Consider the following 11,060-nt stretch of genomic DNA (forward strand, 5'->3'; position numbering starts at 1 on the left):
CAGTCTACTTTTTAATAAACAAGAAAAAAGGCTGGTCACAATTTGGGATTAAAAAGGACAATGCAGGTTGAGACTGATTTCATTGCAGATGCAATGCTGTACTTGCATGACTTCGGGGGGGCTTTCTTACCAAAAAACAGAGGGACTTGGCATGCGTGAATATCAATACAAGCAGTTATGTTAGTCCAGCCATAAAGCCACAAGTAGAGACCAAAACAGATTTGATACCATTAAGAACAGGGACCCAGGTTAGCAACTGGAACTTGGCAAATAGGTCAGGTTTGGGCAGAAACTTGGCTTGTTTAGTTCAAGTCAAGCATAACCTTGAAGCAAAAAAGGGAACTCTGGTTTAGTAGTGTAGCCCAATAAATCAAACTGAGAACAGTCATGAAAGATCAATACCAAAGAGACAGTTGAGTTAAGAAGTTTATTAAAACTACTAAAGTCACATGACCAGGTTAACTTCTCCACTAGACACCACAGTTTGCCCACTAGAGATGGTCTTGACGTTAGCATCTCTTCCTGGAAAAGAAATGGTAGAATTGTGAGGCATTTAAAAAAAACAAATTCTCAAGGTTCCTGAAGTCAGTTTACAACAAGCACTCACTTTTCCTAGTGCAGCTTTGCTCACAGGAGCCAGAAGAGGGATGGCACACTGCTGTACTACAGTGGATGAAGATCTAACAGAGGGGGAAAGGGTTAAGCCACAGAAAGAAAAACACCTAATATTAAGGATTCAGGAAAAGCTGCAGAGCATACGGTTTCCTGTAGAGGAGCCAGTGATGCTGGGTCCACAAATGTGAACATCTTCACAACAAAGCGCTTGTAGTGGGTTGGGAACTGAAGACCAGAAGATCCAGCCACTGGAACCAATGTGGTCAGGTAACGGTCATCCTGGTAAGGGCATCTGAAAGGCAAAGAGGCAGTCAGAAATGCCTTACAGCGCACTAGATGGATAAAGACTGGCCTTACTCACCCATCAACCAGAAGGTCCCACTGGGGTAGACTGAGGGGACTGGGGGTTGATGTCGCCCAGCAATGTCCCAGCATTAGGACAATGTTGGGGTCGGTCCTCTCCAAAATGCGCACCTCAACATACACAGGCTCCCGCAGGACTTTTGTGACCGGATAATCAGCGTCACCGTAGTAGGACGTGTATGCCTCATCCCCTGAGAAAGAAAATCAGCGTTTAACCAGAAACTGCCGCAACCTGGAGTTTTAGAAAATACTCATGCATACTTGGACAGACACTTACCTTCAGCACAGCCTTTGGTGACACACTGACCATTTGCCAGTCTAAGCTCAACCCTGAGGGGTCCAGGAGCCGCTACTGGTGGAGGTGCAGGAACAGTGTTGACCTCCACAACCAGAGCTTCCACAGAAGTAGCAGAGTACCTACACTGGAAGAGAAGCCTAGACAACAAATAGTGAGCTTGTAGCCTTGTCAAGGATTAATATTTTTTTCTAAAAAAAATACCTACTCAAAATGGCTGTCCCTTGTGATGGAACCAAGTGGTCCGACACCCACTTCATACGAGGAGGTCATTCGGTTTTCATACACCACATATCCACCGTCCTCCTGCAAATAGTAACTGTTGGCATCCAGTCCATTCCAAGCCATGCAGAACAGAACCACAAGCAGCTACTCACCATCATGCTTGTGCCACATGCAGTGACAGGGAACTGGTATATAGCAAAGGAAGGTGTGGATCCCACAGGACTGCAAGATGGGTCATTTCCACCCAGGAGATGGACTGAATCCAGGCTCAAGCGAGGTAGTGTAACATCTCTAGCCACCACTACCACAAACTGACCATCTCTTATACACTGGACAGTCACTGGCACAAGAGCAGGTTATTACTGAGGAGTGGTTTAACGTGAACACCTTTACATTGACTCACTCTTACCTGCCCTCCCATAGTAACACTGCTGTCCGTTAAAGCAGCAGTTGATAGCTTCACACTCAGCACCACTGATACCAGGTGGGCCACATTGGATCTGCTCATAATCAGCTACAGCACATTTGTCAAGGGGCTCTGCCTGCGCCACTGGCTGCTTAGACTGAAACTGCTGAGGAAACTGTTGACTAGCTTGTTGTTGAACCTGCTGAGGAAACTGTTGACTAGCTTGTTGTTGAACCTGCTGGGGAAACTGTTGACTAGCTTGTTGTTGAACCTTCTGAGGAAACTGTTGACTAGCTTGCTGTTGAACAGCTTGCTGTTGAACCTTCTGAGGAAACTGTTGACTAGCTTGTTGTTGAACCTTCTGAGGAAACTGTTGACTAGCTTGCTGTTGAACCTTCAGAGGAAACTGTTGACTAGCTTGCTGTTGAACCTTCAGAGGAAACTGTTGACTAGCTAGCTGTTGAACCTTCTGAGGAAACCGTTGACTAGCTAGCTGTTGAACCTTCAGAGGAAACTGTTGACTAGCTTGCTGTTGAACCTTCTGAGGAAACTGTTGACTAGCTAGCTGTTGAACCTTCTGAGGAAACTGGTGACTAGCTTGTTTTTGAACCCGCTGATCAGTTTGCTTTAACATCGGAGCTTGAGGATACTGGGGCAGATTACTCCACTGTGGAACAGCATGACAAAAAGCACAAAACCACACACAAAGTGCCAGCAATTGAACAGCACAACAACTTCCTGCCATCGTTCAACAGCTAGTCACACTGTTGAGATGATGCCCTTTGGTCTTTTTGTATTCTACAGATTTTGTCTAATTAACGATAATCCCTCCCTCTTCATTAACAGTCATGATTCTCCAGAGTTGCCCAAATGGGAGCTTATGCTACCAGAAAATTCTCATTGGTTCTCAAAATTATACGCATGTGATGTATCTTGACTCCAATTAGTCAGATGTGTCATATTGAAGACAAATAAAAAGGTTCATGCTCAGGTTTGCTACTAGAGCTTGCCCAAAGTACTTTGGCTAGATGTTTGGTGCATTCCGCTTCGCTTGTAGACATGCTGAAATATTAACTAGCATTACTACTTTTACAGTATCTTTATATGGCAGAAATAGTAAGAGTAGTCTGTAGTTCCAAATTTAGCAACACACTCACAAACCTCCCTAAGCACTTCCCCACGGGGCAATCCCTGTCGCCAGTTTGAAGTGTTCCATAAGTGGACAAGGAAGGTTTATGTGGACAGACCCTCGACTCCTTGATTATGACAGAGGGGACGAGTCTACTCATATATACTTAGCAGTGTTGGGAAATAACTTAACCCTAACCCTACATGTTAGGCGTGGCAAAATGGCTCGATAGCGCCACCTGCAAAACTTCAATTAAGCGTCATTCGCACTACGTTTCACATACAAGTATGAAATTCGGTACACACATGTCCAATACCTAAAAAAAGTCCCTGGAAGCAAAATCTGAAAACCCAACAGGAAATTAGATATTTGGAATTTTCTCTGCAAAATGTTTGCAGTTTTTGCCATTTCCAGACGTGGTACTTTGACAAACTCCTCCTAGAGATTTTATCAGATCAACATCATATTTGGTCAGTCTCATCTTGTTAGATGTTAAATTGTGAAGATCTTGAGTTTTCGCTGAAGGGCGTGTCCGTGGCTGGACAAAGTCTGATGTTTCACCATGAAACAGGAAGCTGTTGTAAGTCAGGCATACAATGTCCGATCTCCCCCAAACTTCACTTGTTTGATAAGAGTCCTGACCTAAACACATCTACATGCCAATATTCAGTTAGTCATAGCGCCACCTTCTGGCAGAAGGAAGTGTGGCACATTGAAGTGAGTTTGCCATATTTCTCCTATATTTACCCGCTTAAATGCATGTCGCCCACTATTCGCCGTTTTCCTGAGGCCACCAGGTGACGGTGCATGTGCGAGGGCCCTTTCATCGCTGCTTGCAGCTTTAATTATTATTGTGATTTAAATTATTGCCCCTGATTCAGTAAAGAACTCTTGTAATAAAGTTGCAGTTGTTGGGACAAAATTTAAGTATCAACGCCACTTAAAAAACGCCACTGATGTTCTCCGCGAACATCGTTCTGGGCTCCGGGCGGCAGAGAGGAAGTGGCGAAAAACTAAAAACACTACTGACCTGACCCTGTATCAGTCTCTCCTTGCTTCTTTCTCTGCTAATGTCTCCACTGCTAAATCTACATACTACCACAACAAAATCAACAACTGCTCTGACTCTCGTGCACTTTTCAGAACATTCTCTTCACTCCTTTGTCCTCCTCCCCCCCCTCCTTCATCAACTCTTACAGCTGGCGACTTTGCATCATTTTTCACAAATAAAATCTCCTCCATCAGCAGCCAATTCTCCGCACCACAAACCGACACGCACATCTCAACAACCATCACACATACGCTCCCCTCTTTTTCTCTGCTCTCTGAAGCTGACATCTCCAAACTCATCCTTTCCAACCACCCCACTACCTGTCCACTTGACCCTATCCCCACTCACCTCCTTCAGGCCATCTCTTCTTCTGTTACTCCTGCACTCACTCACATTGTCAACACCTCTCTTCACACCGGGACTTTCCCCACAGCATTTAAGCAGGCTCGGGTAACCCCACTGCTTAAGAAACCCTCTCTGAACCCAGCACTTTTAGAAAACTACAGACCGGTATCCCTTCTGCCTTTCATTGCAAAGACACTCGAGCGAGTTGTTTTTAACCAGCTCTCTACGTTTCTTGAACAGAACAACCTCCTGGATATCAACCAATCTGGCTTCAAAAGTGGCCACTCAACTGAGACTGCCCTGCTCTCGGTTACCGAAGCACTGAGACAGGCAAGAGCGGCTTCCAAATCCACAGTACTTATCTTACTGGATTTGTCTGCTGCTTTTGACACAGTTAACCACCAGATACTCCTGTCAACTCTCATGGAGATGGGCATCTCAGGAACTGCTCTCCAGTGGCTCAAGTCTTACCTCTCAGGTAGGTCCTTCAGAGTGTCATGGAGAGGTGAAGTGTCTAAGTCACATCATCTAGCCACTGGAGTACCCCAGGGCTCAGTGCTTGGACCACTTCTCTTCTCCATCTACATGTCATCACTGGGAACTGTCATTCAGAAACATGGCTTTTCCTATCATTGCTACGCTGACGACACTCAACTCTACTTCTCATTTCAACCAGATGATCCCACGGTTGGTGGTCGTGTCGCTGCCTGCCTAACAGACATTTCTGCCTGGATGAAGGAACATCACCTGCAACTCAACCTTCCAAAGACAGAACTGCTTGTGGTCTCAGCCAACCCAGCACTTCATCATAATCTCTCCATTCAGCTAGGATCATCAACCATAACTCCGTCCAGGACAGCCAGGAATCTTGGAGTTGTGATTGATGATCAGCTAAAATTCACTGACCACATTACTGCAACATCCCGGTCCTGCAGATTTGCGTTATACAATATTAGGAGGATCAGACCCTTCCTATCAGAGCAGGCCACACAACTCCTGGTCCAAGCTCTTGTTCTCTCCAGACTGGACTACTGTAATGCTCTTCTAGCGGGCCTTCCGGCATGCACTATCAAACCCTTGCAACTGATCCAGAATGCAGCGGCAAGGGTGGTCTTTAACGAGCCGAAGAGAGCGCACGTCACGCCTCTCTTCATCAATCTCCACTGGCTGCCAATAGCTGCTCGCATCAAATTCAAGTCACTGGTGCTCGCCTTCAAAGCAACCACTGGCTCTGCACCAATATACCTAAACTCGCTTGTTCAGACTTACACACCCTCCAGGAGCTTACGGTCTGCCAGTGAACGACGCCTTGTAGTGCCATACCAAAGAGGCATGAAATCACTCTCACGGAGCTTTTCCTGGACTGCCCCCACCTGGTGGAATGACCTGCCTATCTCAATTCGAGCCGCCGAGTCTGTAGCCATTTTCAAAAAACGGCTAAAGACACGTCTTTTCCAGCAGCACCTAACCAATCAAGAATAGCACTTAACATTCCATTCGATTCATTTTCTGTCTGTCTAATTTATTTAAAAAAAAAAAAAAAAAAAAGTTGTGTTCTGTGTTAGATTAACTGAGACTTGTTACAGCACTTGCATACTGTAGCCCTTGACCGTTCTAGTTGCTTCTATTGCTCTCATTTGTAAGTCGCTTTGGATAAAAGCGTCTGCTAAATGACTAAATGTAAATGTAAATGTAAAAAGGTGCACTCTAATCCTGTTTACATGAAATAAGCCGCTCGCACAGGTTTCATCTTACAGACCTGTTGCTATGACAGCAAGTTCAGGATGAGCTTCGAAGAACCAAACAATCAAAGATCATGCCAAATCACCAACAATCAAATCCAGCTAACGGAGTTGCGATGTACGAAGAACGGACCCCAGGTTTGATCTTACGGACCTGTTGCTATGACAGTAAGTCCAGTATAATCTGTGGCACACCGCGCCAGAGTAATTTCAGTTAAAAAGTACAGTATACACATTTTTATTTTACATTGAAAATGCCCAATCATTATATTAGATAAGACCCTATTCTTTATCTGAGATCATGCAGAGCCTCTGAAACTGTATTATTTGGACCTTTACCTGTTGGTTGCCACAGAAGTCCGTTATATGGAGAAAAATCCTGGAATGTTCTCTCAAAAATACCTTCATTTTTTTTTGACTGAAGAAAGGCATGAACATCTAGGATGAGAAGGGGTAAGTTCTAATTTTGAAGTGAACTAAGCCTTTAACACAGGGGAGATACAGATTTGACTTCCTTTTGGAGCTCGTCTCTAGCAGCCAGTCGATGAATTGCAGTTTAAGTCACTTCAGTGTTGGCTTCAAGAGAGACTGCAGGATGTTGCCTCTTAGCGTGACCCCCCAAAAGTATCTACCAAGCACCAGAAAGGATGTGATGCCATTGAAATGCCCTTTAGTGTTGTAACAGGCTTAGCCCTACAAAATATCAGTCCCCACACAGGCCAGTAGTAAAAGGCATTTTGTGGTGCATATTTGTACAGTCAAATCATGTAGATACGTTTAGTATTGTGCCAGTAAGGACCATACACAAATCTATTAAGATCACTTTTATTAAATCACGTGGCATTTCCAGTTATTTTTGGCCATGGTCCTTAACATTGATGGGGCCGACAGACGCCTTTTCCCATTGTAGATCTGATGAACAAATGATTAGTGAGAACTAAAGCCAGGAATGACAATAACAGTTATCAGAGTTAATCCATACCCGTAAGCAGCCGATCACTTCCACTTCTGACGCTACAAGTGGTGTCACAGCAGCCACACACCTGGTCAGAGTCATCTGCGGACACCCAACTGACAAGAAACACCCTCAGTTAATTTGACGACAACTAATTTACCTGTACACCCATCTAGCAGACAACATACCCATTAGCAGAGAATGAACAAGCTTTTTGCTCAGAACTTGAGGTTGTTGCAGCCGCCTTCAAAATGCATGTGATGTAGACCTGCAAAGACAATTGTTTGTTCACCATGGTAGCATATCATACAAAGAGTTGCACAACTAAAACACACGTACCAGTCCACTGTCTGCTTGCTGGAACCTGAACGCCTCTAGTTGAAACCGTAGCTTATCACCTTGAGTCCGAGGCATAAAGTGAGACGTGGAGCCTGTGAGCTTGGCATCAACCAGACACCTGTAAACAGAACCCAGTTAGAAACCCTGCAACCCTTCTGGAAGCTGGTATACATGAGGTAGCACCTCTTACCCATTATTCTCAATAAAGGAGTATCTGGGGACAGAAGCAACATCAGGGACTGCAGTAGCCACGCAGCTGTCCACAAACACACGGACGGGAACATGGCTGTACAAACGCACTGATGCTTCAAGATTGATCATGTCACCCAGGAAGTACTGGTTAGAAGGTCGCTCAAATATCCAGTCATCTGCAAAGAAAGAGTCTTAGCACAGGGTCACAAGCATGCCACAAATCAGTTTGGGATACACCAACCAGTCATGAGCTTGAGGGAGAAGACAAAGACTTCCTCTGCAACCTTAGTTGAGGCATATGGGATCCAAGTGGGCATTAAGGCATCGCTGCTCACATTATGTGTTCTGTAGGAGTTAAACAAGCGGTCATCTCATGCCCATAAATGGTGGGATCAGATCCAGCGAAGATCTTATCCAGATCCTACCTTGGATAATGACACTCGATACCAATCACCGCAATACTGCTCCTTACAATAGGAACACCATATGAAACCTCTTGTGGGGTGTAGATAATGTTGAAGGTATAGACAAGCTCATCCTCAGTCACCTAAAAAGAAAGTTAATTGAAAACGATCATGGATGTTTTTGAACTGTCCCTGTGAGTAACGGCAAAATAAAACCCCACCATTGATGTGCTGCTACATCCATGCAGTTCAGACTCAAAGATGAGCACTTGAGCAGAAGGATCCTCTCCAGTTGCAGTGCAGCCTCCCAGTGTAAAAGCAGAGGACAACAGTGGGTGCCCAGTCCCAAAGAAGTCCTTCATCACTTCCACATATACCGAGCTCTCTCCACACTGAGCAGCTACACTGTTGGCAGGGACAGGATGCGGCAACTCAAAAGGAACGTCGGGTTGCTGTGGTTCCTCTGGTAGACTTGGAAAGCTCCACGTCAGTTTTGCCACTGGACCCTGCAACAGCTCTTTTGATTGAACACCCATAAGATCTTGAGAAGGCTTTCCAAAGTCAGGAAACGTTTGTGGTGCAAATCCAGGTTTACTGGGAACCACAGACATCCTGGAATCAGCCTGTTGAGAAGCTTGAGCCAATGTCCTAGGCCTAAACTCACTTGGACTGCGATTATGTGCTGCTCTTGCTCTCCATTGTGCATCAGAAAATCCAAGAGCAAGAATAAACACCAATCCAAATCCAACCTGCCAAAACCCCATTATTGCCAAGCTTGTTTCAACAACACTTTCGGGTGCTACCATCCAAATTTATACAGATGTAAATCAGCATGGCTCCACCTTTCTCATGACAGGCATCATTTTTCTCTGCACCTGCCAATTTACTCAATCAATATATCACAGGTGTAAGTCATTGATTGTTTATCACTCAGGATCAAATGAAGTATCAAATAAGGGCAGGTTATTAGTAGCTAAACCAAATGATTTCTTATTTTCAAGAATTCTCTGAAACACAAACAACCAAGTCTTTTTTGCGTCTTCCTTTTTTATTAATTCAGAAACATGGCCACAGACAGAATTGTACACTAGAGTATCCAAAATAATAAAGTTGAGAATGTTTATAGTCAGGTTTAGAGTGTAAGAAAACGTTCTTCCCTCACATTGACAGCAATCTTAACAAGCCGGAACTGAAATGGAGCAATTTTGAATAAAAGGATAAAATGAAGTACCAAATAAGGGCAGGTTATTAGTAGCTAAACCAAAATGATTTCTTGTTTTAAATATCAAAATGACAGATCTGGGGTCCATTCTTCGTACCTCTCTTAATACATCTGAGATGATTTGACAGATCCCAGATCTTCTAATCATGATAACTGATCTCTGGCTAATTTGGTTCTTCAAACGAATTTGCGGATTGGATTAAAATATCTGGATTAAGTTATCTAAGGCTCCGTCCACACGAAGCCAGAGCTTTCCCTATCCGATCTTTTTTTCCCCCCTCGTTTCAAGAAATATCTGTGTACACACGAGAGCATTGAAAAGACTCAAAACGATGTAGTATACATGCCAGGTCAGTATGTGGCGCTGTAATCCTGCCACAGAAATACACTGAAAACAGAGAAGAAGAGTTGTGGCTGAAAGAGGTACAGCAACGGTCGTAAGTGAGACAAAATCTCACAACTAAATAACAATAAATAAATGTGCTACTTACCAGATTAACGCTTACACCTACCCCAACCCTAAACCTAACTTTACAATAATGCAAATACAGTAATTAAATGACGCAATGCCCAGTGCCCTGAAATTAATGCACTGCTCAGAGTAACTGTACAGCATGTGTGTAAGACTGCAATAACATTATAAAGTCATTATTCTATCAAAAATAAATCTCTGTTTCTAATATTATTTTGAAATACATTTTTAGGGCCCGAGCACCAATGGTGTGAGGACCCTATTGGAATTGCTCAGCCTATTATTCTTCTTCTCCCAAATAAATCACATTTTTGAGGGCCTAAACATGCTCGAAATCTCATGAAACTTTGCACACGCGTCAAAAGTGGTGAAAATGTACATCCAATATGGGTTTCAGAATTAGGCGTGGCAAAATGGCCCGATAGCGCCACCTACAAAAAAATCAATTAAGCGCCGTTCGAGCTACGTTTCACGTACGAGTATGAAATTCGGTAGACACATGTAAAAGCCCAATACCTACAAAAAAGACCTTGGGGGGCAAAACCTGAAAACCCAACAGGAAGTGTGATATATTGAATTTTCTCTGCAAAATTTTTGCCATTTCCAGACCTTGTACATTAACGATCTACTCCTAGAGATTTAATCAGATCAACATCATATTTGCACAGTCTAATCTAAAGGCCTTGGTGATGTTAAATTGCGAAGATCTTGAGTTTTCCCTGAAGGGCGTGTCAGTGGCGGCCTCACAAAATTCGATGGTTCGCCATAAAACAGGAAGTTGTTGTAACTCGGGCATACAATGTCCGATCTGCCCCAAACTTCAGATGTTTGATAAGAGTCCTGGCCTGAAGACATGGCAAAATGGCTCGATAGCGCCACCTACAACATTTCAACAAAGTGCCCCTCCCGCTACGTTTCACGTACAGGTATGAAATTCGGTACACACATGTAACAGCCCAATACCTACAAGAAACCTCCTGGTATTGAAACAGACATTCACTTTTGTCCACTTGCCCTCAGCTTCTTATTCTTTAACATCAGCAGTTTATGCAACTGGCCACAGACCTACGTTTTCTCCAATTTTCCCCCAAAATGTCTCTAGGAAAAATGTGATACAAAGAGCAAGAAGAGTTAACAGGACTAAGACTTAAGTTAATGATGGGACACTAAAATGGACAAATATCATAGACCCCATTTGGAAATGTTTATTTCACAAACCTAATACACCGACATTTAGCTCTTCAAACCAGTTAAATTTAAAGTTAAAATGGGATGCATTTCCTTGACAGCATGGATACTAGTCAA

General features: G+C 43.8%; 2 protein-coding genes across 2 annotated transcripts; both read right to left on the reverse strand.

Annotated features, from left to right (window-relative positions):
- Window positions 1-590: 590 nt before the first annotated feature.
- Window positions 591-7,228, reverse strand: LOC307140096 (zona pellucida sperm-binding protein 4-like; the record flags this gene model as incomplete). The annotated part of the gene is made up of 8 exons (XM_079839339.1): window positions 591-680; window positions 760-907; window positions 977-1,169; window positions 1,256-1,413; window positions 1,482-1,579; window positions 1,651-1,838; window positions 1,908-1,998; window positions 7,154-7,228. The coding sequence occupies 8 exons, from the start codon at window positions 7,226-7,228 to the stop codon at window positions 591-593; spliced, it is 1,041 nt and encodes a 346-aa protein (XP_079695465.1).
- Window positions 7,225-8,672, reverse strand: LOC307140097 (zona pellucida sperm-binding protein 3-like; the record flags this gene model as incomplete). The annotated part of the gene is made up of 7 exons (XM_079839340.1): window positions 7,225-7,228; window positions 7,315-7,394; window positions 7,466-7,583; window positions 7,656-7,833; window positions 7,899-8,002; window positions 8,083-8,204; window positions 8,283-8,672. The coding sequence occupies 7 exons, from the start codon at window positions 8,670-8,672 to the stop codon at window positions 7,225-7,227; spliced, it is 996 nt and encodes a 331-aa protein (XP_079695466.1).
- Window positions 8,673-11,060: the final 2,388 nt, after the last annotated feature.

This window comes from Gobio gobio (assembly GCF_949357685.1).
Source record: "Gobio gobio genome assembly, chromosome: 16".
NCBI lineage: Eukaryota > Metazoa > Chordata > Actinopteri > Cypriniformes > Gobionidae > Gobio > Gobio gobio.